This window comes from Neopsephotus bourkii, unplaced genomic scaffold (assembly GCF_033783945.1).
Source record: "Neopsephotus bourkii isolate Nb327-2 ecotype Australia unplaced genomic scaffold, CSIRO-AGI_Nbou_v1 NB_207, whole genome shotgun sequence".
In the NCBI taxonomy this organism is placed as follows: domain Eukaryota; kingdom Metazoa; phylum Chordata; class Aves; order Psittaciformes; family Psittacidae; genus Neopsephotus; species Neopsephotus bourkii.
In genome coordinates this window covers 1,564,955-1,592,155 of record NW_026900719.1, presented here as the reverse complement: position 1 = coordinate 1,592,155, position 27,201 = coordinate 1,564,955, and the positions used below count along the sequence as shown (strand labels likewise).

At 39.7% G+C, this 27,201-nt stretch overlaps 1 protein-coding gene across 1 annotated transcript; it reads right to left on the bottom strand.

The window, feature by feature from the left end:
• Nucleotides 1-963: 963 nt before the first annotated feature.
• SLC6A19 (solute carrier family 6 member 19) lies at nucleotides 964-21,951 on the bottom strand. Its single transcript, XM_061344308.1, has 12 exons — nucleotides 21,648-21,951; nucleotides 13,986-14,126; nucleotides 12,466-12,603; nucleotides 11,023-11,204; nucleotides 10,156-10,266; nucleotides 9,264-9,376; nucleotides 7,704-7,832; nucleotides 6,052-6,208; nucleotides 5,147-5,351; nucleotides 4,310-4,469; nucleotides 2,431-2,593; nucleotides 964-1,238 (listed from the first exon to the last, which is right to left on the bottom strand). Exons 1-12 carry the CDS (start codon nucleotides 21,847-21,849, stop codon nucleotides 1,029-1,031), a joined length of 1,911 nt encoding a protein of 636 aa, XP_061200292.1. The 5' UTR covers nucleotides 21,850-21,951; the 3' UTR covers nucleotides 964-1,028.
• Between the last annotated feature and the right edge of the window lie 5,250 nt (nucleotides 21,952-27,201).

Below are 27,201 nucleotides of genomic sequence, written 5' to 3'. Positions count from 1 at the left end.
GAATGTCAGGGTGTAAACTGCATTGATTCTTGCCTCAGAAAGTGGGTATAGGAAGAGGTGCAAAGTGATACAAGCGTGTTGCTTATGTACCCGAGCAGCTAGATGATATCCAGAGGGGACATTTACACTGTCTGCTACTGACATTCAGCCTGGGTGCTCTACACAGTGCCTCTTTCTCTCTCCAGTGACCCCATAAGGAATGGGACTCCTGACTGAGCTCCTCTGGGTCACATGGAAGTTTAAAGCTTGAAAGAGTTGTGAGGTAGGTCATGTGGTGTACAAAACCAGGAAGATTTGCACCCAAGCTTGGGTGCCTTGGATACCTCTGCCATCAGCATGAACCTCCCAGGCAAGGGGTGCACCCCTTGTTCATGGGTGCCAGAGAAGGCAGACTGCCATTTCCTGGACTACTGCTGCCCCATTACAAGATTATCTCTTCTGTCATCAGCAAAACCAGTGCTATCTGCTGGGAACACTGAAGTAATAGGCAATTAATAAAATATCTAGAATTATAAATGAATCAAGCTGTCATTCTCATACTGAGAAACGCTTTTATTAAATATTTTAAACTGCATGAGACAAACAATATTGGTGGCTTTGGGCAACACAGTGTCATGTAAAGTAAAAACAATTAATGTGCAAGAGGAGTCAGTATTAAGTTACCCTTCATGTTGTCCACCCAGCCGGAATGATTGCACATGGAAGAGTCACTTATGATATGCTAAGTGCAGTGCATCCCCAAACAGAGAACTGCAAGCCAGTTTCAAACAAGCTGTCTTCAAAACCAAAAAGAGGACAAGTGATTAGGCCTGGTGCCCCAGTCACCTGCCAGTGTTGCTGCTTTGCTGCCAGAATCCATGCCATTTGCTCTCCATAGTGCATTACATTGTTAAGTAGAGAAATGTTTACCTGGAAACAACACATAGTTATCGTCTTATGAAAATAAAATGAACTCTGGATTCTTTAAAAAAATATTTTTGACTTTTCTCACTGCCGAAGAATTCTTCTACATTTTTTTTTTAATGATTTTATGCTGAGTACTTTAGGTTTCCATTAACAGAAGTCTCAGATGTGGAGATCGTAAGGCCCGTATGATCATCCTTTTTTTGACAGCGATTTCTGATGGCTTTGTAGATGGCAAAAGAAGGGATGGCCAAACTAGGCACTCCAGCGAGGATTACAATAATAGCATACACCCAGCTGGGATATTCAACCTTCTCTGTTTTGGGGAACATCTCCTGGAAGCGCAAACAATAGAGTTACAGAGAGTTGTGAGGAGCAAATACCTGGTAACATGTACACGTTCAGTAATTCAACAGGTCAAGGAGGGAGTCAGAACAGTAGCTAGCCACAGTGGTACAATAATTTGCCAATTCCACATCAGTTTTCACGTCAGTCTCACCTGGTTTGGACTTATTTTTACTTCAAGCTATGGAAAAAAGATGGTGTGAAAGGTGTAAGAGCCAGGAAGGGAGACTCCTCCAGGCACGCTTCCAGGGCTCAAAGTAGTGTGGGGCTGGGGGAGGCTCACAGGCCACCAGGACTTGGTGGCCAAACAGCCTTTGTGTGGGAAGGCTGAAATCAAAGGGTGCAGGAAAGCTGCAATTTTATTAAGAAGGAATTGAGGTTACCAAGGAAGAGAGAAGAAAGCAGTCCCATTTCCTCATCTTTCTATCTCTGTCTTGTGGAAAGAAAAATTCATCTTTACAAATTAAGTGTGCTGCATGACTGTTCCTGCTTTAAGGATGGTGACTGGTACAAGGCCAGAGAACAAAAAGCAGAGCTTGACAGGCAGGGAAGTGATGGGGTGATGAAGAAAATGATGGGACCCACATTTTTTCTACTATGCCCTTCTCTGTACGACATACATCCTGTTATTATGCAAAGAGCAGAAAGGCACACTAGCTAACCTATTGCTGCAATTATAATTTGAATTTCATACAAAAAAAAATGGGTGAGGAAAATATAAACCTGGATATTAATACTAATTAATATTTATCTCTTTGATTGGTGATGAGTAAGCAGTACCACTGCCACTCTGTGATTTTAAATTCACCCAGAAACAAGTGCAATATCAAAATGGTCTCGCAGCTTTGGTTCTTTGTCAACATAAAAAGCCTGTGACATTTCTGACTCTTCTATAATCCCTACTCAGGAACTGACACCTGTTTCAGTCTTGCATGACAGCTGGGTTAATGTTTTGGCTTTGTCCCCTCTGGAAAGGTTACTGGAGTGTCACCGGACACCAGCTGCAGGCATTGCAATTGAATTTAGGTCTTATTTTTCTAAGGGTTACCTTTTTATTACTTTATGTCTTGTAATAAGTCTTTTACTGGAAAACTGTTTCAGATGGAAGATGAGACTGCGACTCAGATGAAAGAAGAATAGAGAGAATAATTGTACATAATATTCTTGGTGTTATAAACTTACATAGCTAGGGTCCCAAACACTGTAGAGCAGCTCTTCGTTGACTTTCACCACAAAATAAAAGAGGAAGATAACTAACATAATGAGAGGACTGATAACTCTCCAGGTAGCCTGCCAGAAAATATTGGGCTTGTGTCCAACCATGAACTCAATATCCTTGTTAAACCTAGAAACAAAAACAGGAAGTTCAGGACACTAAAAACTGATCAGGATCAAAGGGTGCCTGCTCATAAACAGGAAACTCCAAACTACCCCTCGCTGGGATTCCCTGGACTTCACAATGTCAGTGTGAAATGAGGACTGATAATAACATCAGGAGTTAGACCTAAGTAGTTCAAATTAAGGCAGAATTTGTTGTAAGTCAGGCAAATTGTTTCTGGAAGTGTACTTCCTTCAAGTAATAAGCGAAGCCCATGTGAAATAGTTGCTACACAAAACAGTCAATGCAAATGGACTTTCCCCATAACTCATTGCAGTATTGGTTCATAATCTTTTGGTAAGCACCTCAGAGTTGAGAGAGAGACCGCCTGCATCAGTCCTGAACCAATTTATGACGTATGATACAGAACCATGTGCATGCACTTCTTGAAAATAATGATTTTGGAATTTTGGACTTCTACTATTAGTCTTCTTGTCTGTCTTTCTAGCTTATCCCATGGGGATATACCCGAGGGAACTATTTAGTTGGTCCTATAGCTATGAACAACACACAGAATTCAGTTGAGTCTCAACTACTATACAAATTTATTTTATCTTTTAATCCCTAACTTCTAAGATTTAAGTGTCATTCTTAAAATGCTATGGAGCCCATGCCCTGACTGCAGAGCATGCCCAGGCATAGTTCACATGAGTGTCATGGATAACATGCGGGTTCTGCTTCAAGCAGTCATCTCTTTACCAATGCCTTTTTCTCAGAAAAAGGTCACAGACACTCATCTGGAGCAGGTAAGACCACTTTGGGGCAACACTGATAAGCTCTGTTCTCTAAAAGGGCTACAGCAATGTAGCATTCACCCCATCACTAAAAGCAGCACAGCTGGCACAGGTTCAAGCAAAACCGGTGGGTGACTGAAGTCCCCATGCTTTCGTCATCTTCATTATGTATTAATTATAAATAAAAATATGGTGGAATTTGATTTATTACATCTATAGAACCTGATAGGATTATAGATTGATAGGGTAATTATTCACTTCTACAACTGATAAAGTCCCGAATCTACCAGCTTTCTACACATCTTTGTAGTCTTCAATTTGCATCCTGCTATAAAACAGTATCTGCAGCCTGCCTGGAGATCCCTGCTTTGGACAGGATCATTTAGCATTCACATTAAATACTCCTGGGATATACCTCTGTTTTAAACTTTCATCTCAGTGCCAATGTATTTGTACTTTGCTCCTGCCAATTAAATCTTTAACTCAGTTTTCCTTAGGAAGGTTTATTGTAAAGGTCACCATATTTTAAATGTAGTGGCACTAATGTAACTGTTGCAAATATGTACATTCTGATGCCTACTTTAAGACTAAATTATTTGCATTCATATTATTGTACTTTAGGGCACTTGCTAATGCTTAATATTGTCTTGCAATATCTTAGAGGTGTATTTATTTTAGCTGGTCGTTATAGAGCATTATCTGTTATAAAGTATTAATGAGCTGGAAAGCTTTAATGTGCAAATAAAAATCCCTACTGCACTCTCCACAAGCATTTTTTCTTGTTGTTGAGAACTGTTTTGGAAACTTAGATAAACAACCCTGAACTACAGCTGCATGATCTCAATGATTTCCGTGTCAGAACGATGCATTGAGAGGTACCAAGATTGCAGTTATATAACTAACAGAGTTATGCACCAGTTTCTAGTAATGTTTAACTCGTATTTCATACCTGTCTATTCCATAAATGTAGACGACTGAAAACATCTCAAAAAACGCAATGATTAGCAGGGGAATAGAGCCAGCAAAACTGTCAAAGAGAGCTAGCCAGTAATTACCAGACTCCAGCACAAAAATAAAAGCTACCAAGTAAGAACCCAAGCAGATGAAACCTGTGAAAGAAACAAAACAGCACACTTACATAGGGAAAACAAAACAAAAAAAGTAAGATATTTTTGCAATAGCTAGAAATCTTTATAAGTAACTTCTAATTCAGTTGCAGCTTGAATGTAACCACTTGATTTTTCATTGTACTCTGAGGAGGTCTGCTTCCATGCAAGTAAAATGACAAAACTCTCCTAGCATTGCACATGTGGGAGATGCTGCAAATAAAGTGGGAGAAGGATGAGGAGACAGAGCAGGTCCTCTCCCTCGTAGTTCATTCGGCAATATTGCCCTGAGAGAAATCCTGCCTGGGTGAAGGAGTCAGATCCTCCAGATTCCCAATGGACGAGGTTTTAATCATCTTGAGCAAGCTGATGGGCAAGCCACAGCATAAACAGCTCTCTGCAGGCTCTGAAGGAACCTCACAGGAACTGTCCCACTGGGGGACATAAGAAAATCTTCAGTTGGTTATCTGGTCTAGGTTATCTATGTCTTAGGACCATGCCAGATCAGAAAACATATGGCTGGTGGGTTGATTCCCTGGGGCGGTCATAGAATCATAGAATAGTTAGGGTTGGAAAGGACCTTAAGATCATCTAGTTCCAGCCCCCCTGCCATGGGCAGGGACACCTCACACTAAACCATGCCACCCAAGGTTCACTTGTCTCCAAAAAGAAACACTCACAGTTAGAAAGCTCCTTAGGCACTTTGGGGGTTATAATCTTAAGATCTTGTAAAGGTACAATCACACCTTCAATGTTTCCAAACATAGATGACAAACCCAAGCAGAAGAGCATAATGAAAAAGAGAATGGACCACAAAGGTGAGATAGGCATTCTGGTGATAGCTTCTGTGAAGACAATAAAGGCTAGGCCAGTTCCTTCAGCTCCCTGTGGAAGATTTCAGAAGCTTCAATATTAGGCTCATTAACATCACACAGCACTGACATTTACATTGGTATTCACTATACTTGGCATATGCTACGCCACACCACAATACTTAGGCTTTTGTTTTCACAAAGACCTCCTAATGCAGCAGTATGTTTTCTGTAATTATGATACAAATTCTATTTCATGAAATTTCATGGACACCTATTTTCATCTGTAATTCATCACCTTTTCATACAAAAAGCCCTGTGCAACCATTTGATTCTTCTTGTGACTTTTTAAGCCCCAGTGTCCAGGTCCATTCTCTCTGTGCTGTGACACGCTCCTACTGATTGGGATACGGCTTGCTCCATCTGCTTACTTGCTCTGGGAGTCTCTTCTCTAGTCATCCTGTCCCACCACAGCTGCATCCAGCTAGTTCTAGAGAAATGCCTGCTGTTACTTGACCAGCCTAGAACACTTGTGGTTTTACTTGCTAGTCTGACACATTGCCAGTAGTTTTCAGAGGAATTAAACAGTCTTAAAAAGAAAAATTTGGTAAAAAAACATAATCCTTTAGTTCAAGAGTATTCCAGACCAACTGCAGTCAATCAGTGCAACTAGATAAAAAACAACCTCAGAAGAAAAAGCATTAGGCAATTAAAAAACTGGTGTGTTCCTACTATATTTATGGCATTGATATGAGTGCGGGTGTTAAACTTACATCATTCAAGAAACTTTCTAGATCACAGGTTTCAAACTTCAGGCTTGCAAAAGTCGTTGGATCAGTCATGTTACATAGCTGCTGCATTTGTTCAAAGTTATCTTGGGTTACATTACCTTCTGGCAAATCAAATGCATTCATCAGAGTAAGAATATTTCTGAAAAAGCAAAATACAAGTAATTTGAAATTATTTATTTGTGAGCATCCTCAGGATCCATTTTCATCATCAAGCGAGTTATTAAGAACATGATGTCAAGATCAGACTTTGAAACTGGGAAGTCCAGTGGTTGTGTGTGCAATTGTTTCTTTCTGCTTCTACGATGAGTCTGATTGATAGTGTCTTTCATGGGACAGATGAGAGCTAAATGGACAGATGCTCTAGAGACCTGTGCAGAAGTTACATGACTATATTTGCCCTGCAAGCGAGGCACTAGTTACCAGACTGAGCAGGTTCTGGGAATGTGCAAGGTGTCCACAGGTAAGTATCATGCACTTTAACAGCTCACTGTGGAAGAACTTGACTGGAACCTACAAGGTCTGGCAGCCCCAGTTAGAAGGGAATCTGAATTGCCCTGGCAAAATTAGGCACCTCTGATAAGACCTAAGCATTTAAGCTCTTTGGAGGGCAGCCTATAGAGCTAACACAGGTGCCAGGGAATATTGAATTCATGTCAGCTCAGCAAATATCAATTATTGTGAGTTCAGTTGTGGATTATTTTCTTTGCAAAGTTTCTAGCCAATTTTCCAGTGATTGGTAGAGCTCCATCTAATAAATTAGAATAGAAATAATGTAATTAATTAATTTGGGTAATTTCCCAAGGGAATATGCAGAGCCATTAGCAGTACCTGAGACACCTACACTGTCATTCAGCTGTGGCTGGGACTTTGCAGCACTCTCAGAACTGCCTAGACGTGGAGAGCTCTCATAAAATGGGCAGTGTTTCAGTGTCTCATTGCAAGTGATCTCCAAAGCAGAACCTCATAGTTTGGCCAAGAATATCAGAGACATTTGAGGGTTAGACATCAGCCTTAGTAGACTTAGCAGCAGCAGCCTAATATCTATTTCATGTTTTCTTAAGTATGTGGTGTAATACTCGTTTTTTCATAGAACTAGTTTTGCTGAAACTTTTGCCCTATGCAGTTAAACAAATACATTTCTTCAGGACATGCTGTTTCATACACTTTGTTGCACAGTACTGATTTTTCACATTTACCTCCAAAACTGTAGCTATTTTAGCATGTTTTAGTGAAATAACATATCACAAACAATCGGACTTTATGTAGATAGAAATCGTTACAATAACTGCAGTTATATTTGAAAGAATTGTTTAGAAAAAACCCAAAACCCACATTAATATGTAGAATACACTCTTCTATGTTACTTTTCAGAAATGTTGGGGAATAATGCAAAATATGGTATCTTATGCAACATTTATGTAGAAAATCAGGTGGCTCAAACAATTACCATTTTCTACGGGAATGATACCATTTGATTTGAAGTTTTGGAAGTAATAAGTAGTCTGATACCATGTAGGTCAAGAGCTGCAATAATTCAGAAATCCTAAATCCATTATCATCAGGCTAACAGAGCTGTACCAGCCGAACAAACACTTGCATGTTCTGGGGTGTGTGTGTGTGTCGCAGTAACTTACGTCTCAAAACAGTCATCGTATCTTTCTGTGGCTCTGAATCCAATGATGGAGTATACAACAGTTGCTGCATAGATGGATGTGAAACCATTGATCACTGAGATAATCAGAGCATCTTTCTCACAGTTATTGCTGCAATGCAAAGAGATGAAACAATGGGTTTCAAACACATTCCCAAAATAAATACTGAAAGCTGGCTACAAAGACTAACCAGAAAAGTAGTCTATAGATGCATTGGTACATCAGTATAGTCTCTAAGAGTATATGAATAATGCTGTTAGAGATAGATTTAGTGAATTAAAACTTGGTGACTTGACCAATTTAATAGACATGGGGTCGGTTGCTTGATTTGGTTATCTGTTTGTCGTTTTTTTCTTGAAACAATCCTGTTCATAAGGAATAACTGCCTGAGTTGTTTCCATGTCTGGGTCATGGAAAGTAAAACATGAACAGCAAAAAATATGCCTCTTCCTTTTCATGCCTTGCATGCGTGTGTACAAACACACATTGCCATGGACTGTATTTTAGCTGCTGGGCTATTCTGCTGCAAGGTGAAAAATTTGGGTTTGGATGCAGGCAGTCAGAAAGGAAAACTGAACAAAAGTTTCCATTGCAGTTTGGTATGGTGAAATTGAAGTAGCCAAGAGCATTTGGGAACAGTTGTGTTTGACTGCTGGACAAAAGATGGCTCAAAATGTTCTCAGGTTTTGGAAATGGGATGGAACACTTTCCTGAAACATCAGAGAGAGACACTGTTCCATTGTAAAAGTTTAACTGCCTTATAGAGACTTCTCTGCAGCGGGCACTCCTTGCCAGGTTATGTATCTATGTTAAGACAAAAAAATTGCAGAGCCAGAAAGAGACTTTCATCTGAGGGAGAAGATGAAGAATCAATATTAAATTAGTTAATGGTTTTATGAGAAGGCTGTAAAGCTGTAGATATCGTATTCCTCTTGGGCAAGAGATTACTATTGAAATTAACTTGATGTCATGTTTAATATCCTGATCACTTTTGAGAGGAGGAGAGGAAAGACAAGCCTGTTCAGCCAAGACCTGTGACACTGTGGCCTTTCTGCATTTATAGCATTGCAAATAGGTCTCTACTGGGTGGAGAGCACTGAATGGGAATTCCTTGCTGTATTCTTGTGTCAGCTTTTTCACCGTCACATGAGATTCCCAATAACAGGCTTGATAAAAAGATTTCTTCCTTTCAAAGAAAATACAATGCTCAAGCTCCTCCCTGTTATGAATGACTGAATCTTGAAGCACTGAAACCTCATGGTTTTCCTGGGGTGTTTATACTCCCAAACCATCCGTCAGCTGGTGTTGGACTGCAGGTAGCCCAACTCCACTGTGTAATGCTGGAACTTGCATGGGGTTTGTTCTTATATCTCCATGGGAATGTAATGACTTTCTGCAGTTTCCTCCTCAAGTTGTGAATGACCAAGCATTGAAGGAGCATGGCCTGGTCCCGTGTAATATAATGATAGGGTAAAAGTGGAAGTTTTTCACTTGAAAAAATGAAATATTCATATAAAATTTGGCTTTTGCCTGGCTACTTACTGAACAGAGTTGTAACTGGAGAATGAAATAAGGCCTCCAAAGGCCAGGGAGAAAGAGTAAAACACCTGAGCACCTGCATCCAGCCACGTCACTGGGTTAGCCAGCTCGGTTACCTGAGGCATCAGACATACAGCTTTAAGCATATGCAACATCGCTATTGTGACCGAATATGAGGGATTTAAAACAACAATTAAACAAAGAATATTAGCCATGCAGAACTCACCATTTTTGAAGAATATCAACAAACAGGTTGATACTTTGGTCAAGCTTGGATGTGGGGTTTTTGGTTGTTGTTTTGTTTTGTTTTTCAAAAGAAAACCTATCTAAGTTTTATACAAATATTTTGAAGATAAACATATTACTTTCTGCAGCTGACAGCTTCCTTGCCTGTTTCCAGAAAAGGTGTTTATTATTTAGCATTAATAATGACCATTCAGGGATCTTCTCATGGAAAATTAAGCCCCTCTTAATTTGTTTTAAAACTATTGTATATTTAAACCATTCTCTTAGGTCTTTTGTCCATATAAGCTGTGCTGATTAGAAGGGTTCTACTCCCAGCTGTGATTTTTCCTTTCTAAAGTTAGACTTGTCCTTAACAGGACTACAAGGAAAAGCAAGCAAAGCCCCTTGTGGCAATCCCATTCCATTGGTCTGTGATGATCCTTCCATTTTTATAACAGATTTTGCTGAGGAGTGGAGAGAGAGAGAGAAAATGCCTGTGTGTATGTATACATTTTACATCCGATGCAAAGGGTTCACCTCCCAGAATCAAGATCTTAAAGGTGTCTGAGTGATAGAAAAGCACAAATGGGGGCATTAATTTTCAATCAGTTGTTAATTACAGAGAGAACGACATCATGTTCACTAGGGGACAAACCATGCAGTGACTTACATTTGGGGTGAAGAGATACACAATTCCATTGGTGGATCCTTTCAGTGTCAAGCCACGGATTAAAAAAATGGTAAGCACAAGGTATGGAAGAGTTGATGTTACATAGACAGCCTACAAAAGGAACGTTTAAATAAAACACTTCAGTAAAACAAAGCACTGGAATATAAACAGCACTGCAGGGAAGGAAAGGGGAATAAATACGGTACTGTGACTAACAATAATGGCAGGTTTCAAGTGAGCCACAATTAGCATACTAAAGAAAACTATGTCCAAGGGAAACAGTATGTTCAGAACATGTTAAGAATAAACATGTTTACAGTTACAGTGCTCTATTTAAGACCAATCCCCATTGTTAATATTAAAATCAGATCATTCAAAAGCAGCATAAAATATAATCTACACCGTGGAATCAGGATGATGCTGCCAATGCAAGTATGGGCTCTTAGGGCTTCACTGAGCAGCAGAGCATTGATCACAGGTTTAGAGAGGTAATATTCAGGACTAGCACAAACTCAAATAAATGTGTACATGTGTGTTTTGAAGAGAATGGCCATAGCAAAAAGACAGAGTTCCTCAATCCTTCATTTAAGGTTAATATTAATGTTAAGGTGGTGATAGCTAAAGAATGTTTTAGTAGGACCTATAGGGACAAGGAAGTGAAATTGCTGTCAAAAATCTCCACATAATTCAAATAAAGTCAAATTTAGCTTCTTTCTTAAAAATGCAGTCCTAGTGATCACACATGAAGTTTTAGATGTGCTTTTACTCAAGAAACAGGTGGTTTCTACAGTATGATTCAGTCTGTATGAATAAGGAATCACAGCAGCATAATGGATATCATCTCATAAATAACAAAAACCAGAGTACCTTTCCTGATGTTTCAATTCCTCTGATTGTGCACACATACAGTACACCCCATGCACATGTTAAACATAACAAAAGCCACCACTGTATAGTGCCTGAATCATCAATGGAAGTGGAGATGTTCAGTGTTTCTCTGTACCAGAAATAATCTACAGGAGAGCTCTTGGCACACTCTTCTATGTAACCTGTAACCACAAAATGGTTGTCATTCTCTATGTTTTTTTATTTACTTGAAAAAACAAGAAGGAAGCCAAATAATAAACACCAGTGTTCTAAATTATGCCACCTAATGCCATCGAATTTGTTGTTGCCAAATTTCAGAGTCTTAGAGGCTGGTTTCATGGAAAAACAAGAGATTTAAAAGAGAATTGTTTAACAGGGATTTTAATACAGATTTCATTGTTATTTCTATTAATGCAACCATGAAGATATAATGTATGAAGCTCACCCAAAGTCTTTTCTATCTTTATATTTTTTCTTTTTTTTTTTTTTTACAAAACTGTGAGGTTAGAAACCGCTTGTGCCAAAGAAACCCTGGGGAGGATTTCTGAGTATAAATGTATGTATATTGCATGGATTTTTATGTTTTTTAAGTAGAAGAAAAACAGTTAGGCTGATGTTTTCCCATGATTGTACACTTCCTACCAAAAAACAACCAACTTTGGGCTTTCCACATGCATCCTGGTTTTTCTTTCCTGATGGTGTGTGAGGGCCTCCCCACAGTTTCCTGCCTCCAGGCAGCTCTTCCCCTTCCACACTTCCTTCAGATCAGCAGCTCCTTTTCTTTCTGTTTTATGGGGCACCATTCAAGATGTTGTCAGCTCAGGTTGCATTCCCAGCTCCTTGGAATGTGCTGACCTGTGCAATATTCTGCCCTGGCCTGCTCTTATGTGTGGCTTTTTATACCTGTTCTGGGAGGAGAGGAGCAAAGCTCTCTGGTTTGCTGTTCACTGACCCACCAGAAAAGCCTGCTTCAATTTCATGTCAGGCTTACAATGGAAAATAAAGCTGCTATGGATTGTTGCTATACTGAGAGATACAGGTGTTTCATATGGACTATGCTTTGTAATATTTTTTTCCCTTTTCTGTATGCTAACAGAGGGTTATTGGTGAAGAGATGGATGAAACACACTGTCTAAATCTGGAAAATGCTAATGTTTGTGCTAGAGTCACGCTCTGTGAGTGTTCTGTGTGTGAACATCTGTCAAAATCAGCCCTGAAGTTTCATATAAAAAATCCAAGTTAGTCTCAAAGATCAAGCATTGGTTGCATTTCATAGAATGTGAAATTTTACAGAACACAAGTATTAACCTAGCACGTTGTTCCTGACAGGGCTGGCACGCCTTACTGTTGTATGACAGAAAAAAAACCTCAATTAGGCTAAGCTAATTGCTAGAAACAGAGAAATGTGCTGTGCAATGAAATCCAGTATGTCATAAAATATACCTGTTCTGTTGGCATTGAGAGGGCAGCTACTCCAAGGCAGGGGGTCTTGGAAGGAGTTGAAGAAATACCACATTACCCAGGCAATAATAGTGTTATAGTATAAACCCACCAGGAGGGATACAAACATTGCTGCTATGCCTGAAGAAAATAAATCAGAACACTATGTGAGTTTCAATACTCTTGTCTTCACGACATATCAAAACATACAGTATGAGCCTCAGCCTTCCTCTGCTGTTCTCCCTACCATAATTTCAGGGTTTATAGCCTTTCCCCTCTCCTCTCTTTATTTTGGATTTAGATTTAATCACAGTAAATTTGTCACCTAAAGGTTGGACAGGTGAGTCCTACATAGGCGTATAGCCTAAAACTACTCTGGAATTGAAGCTGACAGCCATTTAGAAGCCACAGTGTCACTGCGGAGGTCAGCATACGTGTTGTTGTATAGGATGGATGGCTGCCAGGAGGCACAGTCTGTGAAAAGGTTCAGGTTTTAAGCTGGTACCCCTCTTCCTCCACTTGTAATCAATCTCTGCCGACCCCTCTGGCAGAGGAGTTACCAGTATTTGTTAGCAGTAAATGCTAACAATTAGCTCCTGTCAGCTCTTAGTTTCTAAAAAAGTTTGAAAAATTCCAGATGCAATGAACAATACTGATTTACAGATCCAGTGGATGCCAACAGCCATCATAATGGTTGTGTTTTTTCCCTTTCAAGTGTGTGGTACTCATAAAATCACAGCATGGCTGAGGCTGAACAGGATCATTGGTCCAAACCCCTGCTCAAACAGGGCTGCTTGCAAACAGTTGTTCAGGACCATGTCCTGGCACATTTTGAGTATCTCCAAGGATAGACACTCCACAATCTCTCTGTGAAACCTGTGCCAGTGGTTGGTCACCCTCTCAGTGTTTCCTGGTGTTCAAATGGCACCTTCCGAGTTCCTTTTGCTGTGAGGTATCTGTGGAGTGTTTTATGCTGTGTGCATAATGCTGCTTTAACTGCATTGTTAGATGGAGTGTTTGAATACTCAGAAGTCTAGTACAAATGTGAAGAAGTTCTGCAAAATACTGGGTCCATGGCTTTTGGCATGGTACCTCTTAAATGTAGGAAAGTAACGTTACATGGAACTAAAGTCTAGTAGACTAGCTTAGGGAAAGATTTAACTATTATTTATTCCCAGAACAGTCACAGAATAAAGTTTTGGCACACTTAAACATTCAACCTAATGGTAAAACAGTGAATATTGGTAACACAAAAAATATCTCTCTTAAACCCAAAATCTGTCTCCAATTAGAGAAAGGTTTTAACTGGGCCCACAGTACCTGGGAATGTGGACACTAAATTGTAGTGCCTTGTCATGATTAGTTTGACCTCTCAATGGAGAGTTAGTAAGAAGGGAAAAGTAATAGATCCCAGAATCTCTTATGGCACACCAGAATAAAGTCCTGAAGATTTGTTTTTCACATTATCAGTTCAGAGACTTAATGCTTTCTTGGGTAACTTTTTGTATCCTCTTCAGACTTACCAACCCCTTTCAGGGTAGGGTGGATAGAGCTCCAGACACCCACACTGCCTCTCCTCAGCCTTTGGCCAATGGCAAACTCAAGGTGAAGCAGGGGGATACCCTCCAGGACTAGCAAAATCAGGAAAGGGATCATGAAAGCTCCTGAAATGGAAAAGAAAAAAACAACATATTCCTATCAGTGAAGTACTACAATAAAACACATTTAGGGCTTTTGACATAGCAAGCCATTTGAAAGCATACTTGTGGAAGCCTTTCCTGATTTCTGAGCAATGCTTTTGCCTGATTGCCCAAGCATGGGACTTGATTACAGATGTGGTTTCAGGTAGGAATTCCTCTTCTTCCCAAGTGACAAACATAAACAGAAATTATACAGCCCCAAGGTTAAGCTTTGAAGAAACCACCCTTGTGTTGCAAGTGGAGGAAAGGTAGCTGCTTTCTTGGAATGACTTCCTTTTCTTTCTGGAAAGGATTCAGGTGTTATAACTGTCAATTGTGAAAAGTACGTGAAGTATTTGAATGAACTGATCAAAATGCCACAAATGATTAGTCAAGAGCCTGGGACTGTCTGCATAAAGTAACCAGTAACTTCCTGGCAGCAGCTGTGTTCAACAGCCTCTATGTTTGAGTAGAAGAGTTCTGAAGCACAGGGTTCAAACCTTGACGATTATGACAAGGCTGATTGGTACAGGACAATTCTTTTAAATTAATTTTTTCCTGAATAAAGTGTATCTAAGACCTGGCAGATAACATTCCACACTGGAATGCCACAGTGCAGATGCTTTTATACTGCTACATATTAGAATTATGGTTATCTGTCATTGCAAAAAGCCTTTAACTTTCTAATTATAGGTAGTACATAATCCCAGAGCATTAAAAAATGCAAACCATGAACAATTCCTGCTTGGGTACTTGCTGACTTTTCCCTTGTGTGAGAAAAGAAAATCAGATAGCGAGGAAAAGAGGAAATTTGAAGAATATAAACTATAGTTTGGAATTCAAGGCAGTTGAATGGCTTTTGGAAGAGCTGAACCTCATACTTGTCTACTCTATGGGGTATCTTATGATGTTGTCTACACCAGAGTTTTAGAAATTATCATTACAGCAAAGTCTTCATTTTCTGTGTATTTCAGTAAAGTCTGCTAGAGCCATATGGTTGTACCAAGTGGCCACTATTATAATGAAACCAACCAATTATAATTCTTGCTTTCCACTTCTATGGAATTCAAGTAATGTTAGATACTCACCTGTCTTTCACTGACATTTTTAAGGTTTGCTAATCAAAATCAGTAGTTTTGAATACATAAAAAACTATTAAAAATGCTGAGCACTTTGAAAATGCACATGCAACACTTCAGATTGAATGATTAATCACTGATGCACCAGAAAAGACATTTTTTGTTGAAGCCAGTTGGCAAAGGTAGCTGTATAGGCGTGCTATTCTCAGACTTGTATAAAGTATGTCATTTAGCAACGCAGAAACTTCTTACTAAAAATTTAACACCTTACAAAATCAGCGTAGCTCATCGTGCATGCATTAAAAATTGGCTATCATGAAAATGGAGACTGACAAACTGAAAAGGTTTCAGAGGAGAGTCAGAAGTATGACTGACTCGGGACATTTTTTATTAGTTAAAAACTGAAGGACTTGTTATGAATTGTTATTTGTAGAGAAGTTTGCTAAAATTCCAACTTTGCTGACTCTTCCTTTATTTCTCCTGTGTCAATCTATCACCTCAGGAAAAGGATTATATGGATATCACCACCAAAGAGGACAGTATCCCATTTGTTTTCTTTCACATTCACTTTTCCAGATACCACGTAGTCTTTACAAGAACAAAAGTCTTGCATTAATGGGGAGCAGCTACGTTTTAGATCTAGGAGCCTCAAGCTGATGTTCTCTGATCTCGGAGGAAAGTGGCTGTTTTGCAGTGCCACAAAGGAATGAAGTATGGTTGTCAACCCTAGATCTGAGGAAACTGAACTCTAGTTGCAAGTTCAAATTTAGCACTGTAGTCTTAGCTGAGATACCATTACAAACAGTACCAGTGCTAAAGCAAACAGCTCCTTTCTGGATACGTATTTTCAGGTAACAAACGTGAAACATATAGGGCATATTTCAATTTTAGAGGGACTAGGTTATCTTCCAAAACAAAGTTCTTCCCTTCTGTCTTCCTACCGCTCCAGGGTCTTCAGCAGGTGGGAACTGAGCAAGCTGCTGCATGGTGCTTACTCGCCAGTGGTTTAGGGACTTGCTTAGCTGTGCTGGAACATGCACTGACATTCACATAAGGGTCCCTCTTCATTTGATTAGACATGCAGTGCATGCAGATCTGGCTTCAAAGAGTTTGTTCTCTACTGAAACCCCTCCTTATTTCTGTGGATAACACTCCTCCCAACTGTCTTATTCTTGTTGTCCTAGAAAACAGGATTTTGAGTGTACACGATGAGTGCCCAGTCACTGTTGAGATATGTTCTGCTACATCCCAATGGCTTCCTTCCTATGTGGGAGGGCCAGTGGGAGAACCTGCACACACATGGCCTCTGGCCTTTCACAGAAAGTTACTTACCACTGAGTGGAGCTGAAAGCAGCCAAAAATATGTCATGTGCTCCAATCTCATGTCAGGCTGGCACACATTTTCCCTCATATCACACTCTGTCCAGGAGCTCTCAAGAGGGTAAGATGAGATAAGGGCAAGATAATTGTGTTTGTACCAGCTATTTTTAGTTCCAGAGTATTCCCTGTTTTAAGCACAAGACACCTCCTAAGAGTCTGAAACCTTACCCTACAGAATTCGTATGGCTGCTCCATTTGGATCTTTTCTGCATTCCCTCTTGAATGCTGGATATGCCTCTGCTGTATCGCAATCTCACTTCTCTCCGGTAAATCCGTTTCTCAGCAATAGTAGTAATTAAGTCCAGAAGATGGATCTGTACAGCTACCTGATTCAATTATTCCTCATTTGCACTCAGGGCAAGTCCTTGTCCCCCTTTGAAACTTGGTTTGTAGTGATTTTAGATCATTTATTGAAATGAAGAGTGGACCAGCAGTTAGTTCTGCTAAGGTGCATTGCTTAACCATCTTTGCTCCTATTCGAGACATCACTTCTTTTTCATCAGGTCACAGTAAGATCACACAAGGACTTCATTAGAACTTCCCCACCCCCCCCCCATTAAAGATCTTGTTGCATAAAGAAGTGCACACACTTTATACTGCTTTCAATCTGTGACCACTTGTTTCTTATCATACCTGTCAAAGAAAAAAATGGGTTTGGTGGTTACCAGCTCTGTTAGCGGAAGGGAAGATCAGCATTAAAAGTTATTTCCTTTAGAAGGCATCAGCTTTTCACTCTCGGTAAAAAGGAGCTGATATTCAGATGATAAAAAGTTGATATTCAGACTTGGGCTTCATTTTTAACTTGCTTAAGACATTCTTGCAAACCTTAAATGCAAAGTGCACCACCACACACAGCTCTTGCAGTCTGTGTAGACATGATGCTTCACACTCCAAGGCAGTGAGGTTCGGCAACAGCTCTGTCCCTGCGCCATAACCCTCCCTGCAGGCAGCACACTGCATCAAATTTGCTGCAAGGCTTTCAGAATTTTCAGAATTGATCTTCTGTGGTGAACATGCAATGAGCACTCTATTAGCCTCAGGGGATTTCCTGAGGCCTTGAGATACTTACAGAGGTATCTTTATTAAGATGTTATAAACCCAGCATTTAAGCATGACACATCTTTAAAAGCAGTCAGGTAAAGGGACTCCATGACCTTCCTGTGCAGCCATGAAAAGGGGGAAGGATGCCCTTCATGGGGCCATGTATCACACGAAAAAGGTGTGCTGTCCAAGTGTGTGCTCACAGCTCCCAAGCTTTCGCATTACATTAGAATCACTGGGAAATAAAGACCAGGTTCTGGGATGGACACAAATGGAGAAGCTTCATCTCTGTCCTTTTGTTATCACAGACACAAACTACATGGTGTGTGTATACACCTGAACTGTATGATCTATATCCCTACACAAACAGATAAAACATTTCTAGCTACCATACTATACATGCTACAGTATAACTGAAGAGTTAAAAATGCAGTGTGTGCCATGTCAGAACTGAGCAAATAAGTAAACCACTAATATTTGTAGATTTGCAAGAGAAATACAGTGGCAGTTCTTAATTATGTATGCCACTTCTCCTCTTTCTTGTGTTCTTTCCTTTCCAGGATTCAATTCTAACACCCAGCTCAGAAATCCAACTCTGCTACATTTTCTGTTTCTCTCAATTTCTCCCCAACCTTACTGAAGGAAGCTATAATGGAAAAATGAGTGATAACAACTCTGCAAAGCTGCTATAAAGGACATTAAAAGAAACAATGTTTTTTAAGCAGTCACAACTTCATGAACCTAACAAGTAAACCAATGATCTGAAAATAAGTGTATGCATATAAAGTGTATGTATGTAAACAGTGGGCAGCCATCCAGTCTGAAAACCTTTCAGCTGAAATACTAGATTCTAACCCTGTTTCAGTGCTGCATTTCAGAACATACAATATTTGGTTTGAACACCTGTTGAACATCTATTACTCTCTGTTTAATGTAAGAGTTTCTAATGTGAAATTGAAAGAAGTATTACTGTTTTCACATAATTTTTCATAAAGGGAAGGCAGCTAAAATTCAGACAAAAATCTTTTTCTATACTATCATATTCTTAGACCTGAACTGTAATGAGGGTGCCGGAACCAGCAAGGAACTGCCAATGCCATTAGTGCTGCTTCATTCAGTGTGGTATGCACAGAGATGAACAGGTTCTCCCTCACATAGTGGCAAGGTTTACTGCAGACATATTTGAGCTGAAGACTTAAATACTTCTATTTTAATCAACAGTTTAAACATTAAACATACATCCTCTTTTTCATAATACTAATCAGGTATGGAACAAAATGTTTAATACATGATTAAATGACATGTTGCTCAATAAAGATTAAACAAAAGCTATAAGCAATGTCAGAGAAAGCTATCAAATGAAAGGAAATGTCTATCTCATTAAGCTGGTGAAAGCAGTGGCAAACACTAGCTTTTATGTTGTGTGTATATTGAAATCTAGTTCACTTGTGGTAATGATGCATTTTACAACTTTCGAGACATGGAAAAGATAAAATGTGCTTTATTCTATTAACTCGGACTGGGGTAAATATATTTTTTTTTTAAAAGTATAGACTCATAATCTGTGACAACAGAAGTGGGCAAATGATGTAACAACTGGTTTGTTTTTGGAAGGAAAGTTAGCTGTAAATTCAGTGTTCTTAACTACCTTCACTACAGTCTATTTGCAGAGAAAAAAAAAAAAACACCTTCCTTGAAGTCCAAGTACTACAAAGATAGATTTTATACTACACTATAGTCTGGCTATGTTTCCTGAGAAATATAACATGTACAAACACTGATTCATAAGGTAAGTGGACATCTAGCTTCATTTAGGAGTGTTCTTGCTGAAATACTATCTGTGCCTTTGCTACCAGAACTGACCAGTGCTAAATGACTCCAAATGCTCATCCATGCAACTCTTTTATTTCAGAAAGAAAGAAGTTAAGATAGCAAAGCCAACCCTTAGAAATTAGAAACTGTTTTCATGAAGTTGTCTATGCAACCTTGATTCTGTATGCACCTTAAGAGACAACCTCTAATTATGTGATCACAAGGATTTCTTAAACTCCACAGGTATTTACTGTGTGGTAAATAGCTGTATTTTTTTCTATCTCCTAAAGCAGGGACATAATCCATCATTGTATCCAAAGTGAGCTTTAGAAGTCTATAAAACAGTCATACCAGGGACAGACTGAGGCCCAGCATAATCCCCATCTCCAGTGAAACAGAGCAGCAGCAGAGATTCCTGCTGCTCTGCACCCAGGATTCAGTGAAGACGTACCCTGAAGACATGGAGTGTGAAGACATACACCATTCAGGATAAAGGCAATGGACAGACTGAGGGAAAACGGAGCTTGCTCAGCTCACGCATGAGTTTGGTGTATATTCTTTGTAACAGACTGGAAGAAGGTTGTGGTTTTCCCCTACTCTATTAGAGAGACACGTCTATGTCCCTGAGTGGGCCACACAACTACAAAGACAAGTGAATCATCTTGGCTACCACATTGAGTGGCAAATACTAAAGCAAAACTTTACCAAAATGTCTAGTGAATACATATTTCCAACTGGAGATAGCTGAACCCAGATTTCAGGGTGTCTTTGCAGTCTAAGCCATGGGATAACGAGAAAGAAAAATAATTTCTGCCAAAGGATAAATTGAAACACAGTACTGACTGACACACCCAAGCAATTCATAAATCTCATTGACATCAGTCAGAAAACCATGATCCACACCAAGTTCTTTGTGTTTGTTGGAAGTTCGTTTCATTTCATACAGCTAGAACATGAGGAAAGATAGACAGAGAGAAAAGCAGGAAAGTGACTCTAAATCAACCCTGGGAAACTGGGCATGCCCACTTTCTAAGTAGAAGAACTTGAGAAGTCAACGAGTGACATGGATTTTGGAGGTAACCACACAGTTTTTTAAAATTAAAATCATCACACAAGGAAAGGGGATGATGATTTGTTATGAGTCTTGTACATTTTTTATTACCAGGTTGGCTGTTCTGCAAAGGACCTCAGTTTGCACTGCAAACCCTAAACACCTGCCCATGTCAGAAAAGATCTTAATGTTAAAAGCATCTCTTCTTGCAACTGAGTCATCGGTTGTTAAATGACCCTGAGCTTGTACCAGCAACTCCCCACAGAGCCTTCCTTGGTCCCTACTCTAACCAGGAGGAGCAATTTTAACCATCTCATTGTGTAGATTTAATGAAACTTCCTGTTCCTTAGGCTAAAAATTTTCCTTCAAGATCAAACCACAAAGGAATAAACACTTTTTACATGTATTTCAGCGTGAAATGCAGGTAGCAAGTAGACAGTGGGCAGAAAAGACTGTCAGAAAATGAGGAATTGGTATTGTCATGTAATATTTAAGTAATGGTTCATCTCAAGATCGTGTTTAAAATGAACAGCAGAACAGTGAAACAAAACTTTTAATATGGTCATTCAGTGCTAACCAGAACCTTATGGAGTCACAATAAATTATATAGGAAATAGCATACATTCGGATTTTAAAAGACTTAACAACACCAGCTGCTAATACCATGTTCTTAATGTTAACTGCTTTCACACTGTTACTCTTACCACAAATTAGACACACACTGGCCCTACAGCTGATACACAGATAGGTCCAAAACCTATGAAAACACCACTATGAAATGATCATTTGGCATCATGACCAGAATCATATTCCCAAGTAGTTTATTAATATTTTAAATAAACATTATATATATATGTATGTATGTAAAGTAACATTAGTTTTAGATTAAGAAAATACATTATGTACATGGCAGTGCAAGACTGATTTAATCGGTCCTGTGTCCTGAAATAAAACCAGTCCCTTCCTTTTTATCCATCACTAATGTGACTTCAGTGGATGTCCATAACTTGGGAAATAACCTTCTATACGTGAACATCATCATAGGAACTGACCAGGTCTAAACATATTCCACTATTTGTTTCAAAAAAGAGAGATTAAACCTAGTTTATAGACAAAGCCAGTTAAGATATATTAAAGACCTACCTCCTCCGTGACTCTGACAGAGATACGGAAACCGCCACACATTTCCTAAGCCCACACAAAACCCTACACATGTCAGCATATACTGAGCCTTGTTATCCCATTTTGGTCTGGTGTCTGCCTCTTCCTTCTCAAGGACCTCAAGTTCTTCAAGGGAAGGTATCCTGTCCTCCAGGCCAGGATTGGGCAACTGTAGCTTCACCATGCTTTTCAATTTCTTGACTAGAAATGCTGCCCCAGCAAGGAGACAGTGAAACAGGCAGCTAGGTAGGAATCTGTGCAAAAAGAGATCATCTATTTGCTGTCTTCAGCTATATATAATGAACCTTTGGCACTAAACTTGAAAGTGCAGGCTTGTGGTAAAAACAAGTGTCAGCAAATCATTCGATTGACTAAGTCAGCTCTGACACTTATTAATGCTTTATCTGTCAAGGTTTTATGGAACAGTCTGTTCACCTAGTAGAAGACATTGATTTCAGCTAATGTCATTCAAGAGCTAATTTGGCTATAAACTGTAATCACCTATAAGGTTATGAAACATCCCTTGCCACTCCCCTGTTTAAACTCACTTAAATACATATATAGCCCTAGCAAATATGAAGTAAAAAGATTCCACTGGCCTCAGACTGAATATAGAGGTTTCATGCTGGTTTTTATCAGGACGATAAACTGCCTGTGAATCACCATCATGTTCAGTTTCCCATAGCATATGCTTACAATATTGTATGCTTCATGATAATTACTGAAACACTCTCTTCCTTCTGTGAAACAGATCTTGCTGTTCTAAATGCTCTGACAAAAAGGATGGAGAGTGAAAAGGATTATAAAATCTGACCTTTAAAATCATAAGCATAATCTGCTTACTCTAACACTTCTAATCGCTGTGGAACAAGGTCTGAGGAACATAACATTTTTCTTGTAAATGGGCTTGAAATCAAAGGTTCCTTCACCTTTTCAATGACCTTATGATACATTGGTCAAAAATAAAAAAGAGGCTCTAGTTATCAAATATTACAGGTACTACTCACATCCTCATTCTTGCAGTACATCATAACAAGACTGTTCCATTTATACCTCAGTGTTACCTAAAAGTAGGTACTTGCCACTGAAAACTATATATAAAATCTAACACAGTATATGTCGTGAGAAAGATTTTTGCCACCTAAGCCCTACAGGCTCATTGCACACAATGATACAGGGTGGACAAAATAAAACAACTAGAAGGGATTTTGTAAGTCCAGTCCCTGCCAGAGAAGGCGAACTCATCACAGCATCCCCTTGCAACCTTATCATGTTATTCAAAATTGAGGTTTTGTACTCCCTACTTCTAGAAAGCTGGTTTAGAATTTCAGTCCTCTTATGCCCCAAGAAGGCTGTTCATTACCTTTTGAATAGAAAAGGTACAAAGTCTTCATCTTTGACATAGACAGCTGTATACAGTAACCTAGATGGATTTTCTCTGTGCCTCGTATTCAGGTATTAATATTTCCCCACCTTCAAATATCTCTATCAGTCTGCCTACTGGTAGCACTTGCCTTTTTCATGACCCTGTCAGTTCTGTGGGTGGGCTGTCTCCTGATTGACCACTGATTAACACCTTTCTTCTCTTTTGGTGGTTCCAACTAAGGATTTCCTGGCTTGCAGCAGAACTTCTTTTTCTAAGCTACCAAAAGCGTATTTTAAATTTCACCCTGTTTCTGCTACTCCAGTGCATTGAGGTTCTTCCTGAATGATATTTTTTCAGCATTTACAATACTTCTGAGACTGTCGTAAGTATTTCATTAACATGATAATATTTTTGACCTCAGTCATTAGTGAAAGAATGACTGTCCTAAACATCCTTGAGGAACTGCATTAGTAACTTCCCCTTAGACCACCAGTTCAGCTTTCAGCACAGTTTATTGCCACCATCAGCTCTTTACCTACTTCTTTGTTCAGGTTATATCTCCTGTTTAGCTCAGCTAACACACCCAGTTGTGGTCAAGTGGTAACTGGTCTACTGAAGCCCCAAAAGACTACATTTACTGTACTTCCCTGAGTTAGAAAAATGAATTTTCACTTGTAAGTGGCAATATAGAACTTTCAAATTGCACCTCTTCAATTTCCAATTTTGCAGAAAGACACTGACACTGACACTGGTCAATGGTAAGAAACTGCATGGTCCAGGAGCTCAGCTCATCTGGGGTATTACTCTGCCTCCTGAATCATAGGAAGATAACCCTAGTGATCATGCTGTAGGAAATATGGGATAGTAGTAAAGGATAGACAGAAGACAAATAGGAAAACCCAACATCCTACCCATAATATTTCTACATTTCCTGACTTATAGGCTTTACTTCTAAATCTTAGCAAAGTTGTATGCAGAACTTCTTTCAGTAACTGAATCAGATCACGATTACATGCCGTCTGCACAACGTATCTTACAGCTACAATTTAATGACTTTATGTAATTAGAAATCTTTGACAATCAAGATTCTGTATAGAACTTATTGAGCATAAAATAGCATGTGTATCTAGCACATTGAAGGCTGACACGGAGGGAATGAATGTAGCTTCCTCAAGGAATCAAATGATATGAGAGTAAATTGATAGGATATGAAATAAATTCACACTTGTGTTAAGATGATCTGAAAGCTTCCCTCTGCTAAGCTTCATGTACAAGCAGTTTCTATCATTATCAAAAAAACCCTCAACTTTCCAGATTTGCTTTCTAAGGAATAAATCCAAAGTATGTTTCCAGAGAAGTTTATTTCACTTGGGTAATGCCAAGGTTCAGTGGTTCTTAGCTATCTGCCAGTTGTTAAATGCTTGCAGAAGCAATACGTTGGTATGGCATCAGGCTCAAATTTCTTTATCAGTGTAATCGCACAGCTAATGATCTTGGAAGGCACAGCACCTTTTTCTGAAGGACCTGCTGTAGCAGTGACACCAGCTCGAACATGACCCTCAGCTGCACGCAAGGGTTGTCTATATTGCCACCCTGTGGATTTGAACAAGCAAGTGGAGGCTGCTCTGCGGCAGTCACAGTCACCTGCTTATTCATCAGAGCCCTTTGATGTAAGGTAAACTTTTCCTTCAGTTTGGCACGTCCCACCGGGCTTGTTATGGATAATAACCTCTATGAAATCAACCCTTTCACAATATGGGCTGCTAAATAATACATGTTTTGTAAATTGCCAATTATAAATGCAGGAGAAAATGGTTCTTAGACTGGATTACTTGAGGTAAAACGTTTCTAATGACATGTTTGTCTTTTCATCTACTACCCCTATGTTTCTAATGTACTATTTTTTTTTTCAAAAATTAGAAAAGGCTATACAGAAAGGTCAGATAACTTGTCCATAAGTAACTCACCATTTTATAAAAAATTGATCGAAAGGGAAATACCTCCTTTCTAAAAGTCATATATTTTACTGGAATATACACACATACATATTTGTGGAAGAATGTGGGCATATTCATGGAATATTGAATGAAAATGCCTTTCATCTCACAGAGTGATGAAGATGTTAGGAAGAATTATGAGAGGAAGTAGCAGTAAAGAAAACAAAGGGCAGTAGATGGATATCAGGGATGTAAAAAAAGGCAATAGAAGGATGGAGCCACTCACTTCCCTCTGCTGGGCAGGGCCCAGGTATGGTGCAGTACCCAGCTGGGTTGAGGGGCTCTTGGCTACAGGCAGCCCCCAGAGCGTTTCTGGTATCCTGCGCTCTATGGTGACTGTCTCCAGCTGAGAGACAAGCTGTTCTGCCCTGAGGGACTGGAGACCCTCTTTCAAACTGACTCCCTACCAGCTGCTTCTGCTTCTGACCTTGTAGGGGTCTCTGTTCATGCTGGCATGGGCAATTCTGAACCAGCACAGCTCACTTGCCCTACAGGAAGCCATTCCCATATGGAGAAGGACAGTTTCTCTTCTAAATGAGTTGAGTTGACTGATTGAAGGACCTGGCTGAAGTGCCTGTTGGCTCCTGTCCTCTACCATGGGCTGGAGGTGAACTGCACTGAGAGAAACTCTTCTGGCTAGATCCTATGAAGGGGAGGACAAGGAGCAACCTGCAAGACAGGGCAGGTGATTGTTCCTTAAAAAAAAACAAACAAAAAGAAGAAAAGCAAATACAGAGGTGAAATTAAATTCTCTCTTTTAAAATATGCAGAGAAAACACAAAATCTTTTTATGAGCTGCTAATGGAGGGTGAAATCTTTGACCAACTACACAAAGAGGTTTACTGTGGGAGTAGCAGTGTCCTCAGCCATAGAATTAAAGGGAACAAGCTACAAATATCATGTCTGCTGCAGTTCATCCAGAACTGAGCTGACACTGATGCCCATGTGGCACTCTTCTCCTTTTTATCTTCCAGAAATAGGCACAGTCTTTATATTTTGTATATACTGGTAGTTTGTATAATACTTACTTCAGCTTTGTATAAAAATATTTAATTGGAGTAATGTCAGCTCCAACAGCAGCATGCTGCTTCTTTGTTTTGCTCTTCTTGTTGACACTGTGGAGGGAGATGTGCTGTCCTTGAAGTTGCACTGCACGCATCCAGAAGATCCCCAAAATACTGCTTTCATCTTTGAAGAATGCATTTCATCTTTGTGATCACTTCAGGGGGAAAAACAGGCAAGGTGCATAGGTGTAGAAATGCTTCTGTGGACAGCACCAAGTTACCTGATCTCACGGTGGCTAGTGTTACCCTGATTTTCTTAGCCAGTGAAGTGCTATTAAATCTCTCTCATCACATGCATCTCTTCTCTAGCAGGCAGCAGGACATGTTGACAGTTGTAGGTTACTGCTTTCCATGTTCATTAAGCAATAAACAGTGTTCTTTAACTAAGGTTGTTACAGTTGTTCTTTTACAGTGCTGTAGTATAGTGAGACCTTAACAGGTTGCTGAACTACATTGAATTCCTGCATGTTATCTTTGCATAGAGGTCTACTGCAATACCCACTTTAGTGGAGACAAGTTCATTCTGTCTTGATCACTGAACACCATTGTCTTTTCAATCCTTTTTTGTTATTACACTCCAGTCACGTTTGGAGCAGAGAGCATGTAGCACCAGAGATATGCCCAAGAGGAGCTCATGGGAACAAAACACAAGTGCTGTTGTGGCTCTGGCTAGAAGAGCCATCAGCCACAAGGGGGAGGTAGTATTTAGTAATAAGAAGCACCAAACGCTTTAGACGAGGATTTCGTTCTGGTTTAGAGGTGAGGTGTCTCAGAAATACAGACCCAGATCTGCAGGAGCACTTATAAAGGGAAGGGTGAAGAGGCATTTTTCCAGCAGCTGGTCCGCTGAGGCTGGGATCAGCCTGGAGCATGGGACTGCTTGGGGTGCACAACAGCGAATGGCCATCATGGCACATCTCACAGTCCCTCTGTGCACACTCTTTGTTTCCAGAGCCACCATTTACTTTCAGTTGTTTCCATTAGCACTATACATAGTAGTGATCCTTTTTCAATTCCAGATGAGTGGTGGCACTTCCAGACCAAGTTTCACCTGACCATGTGCTTAGGCAGTTCCCTTTACTTTGGAACCAGAAGGTATGCTCATGTGT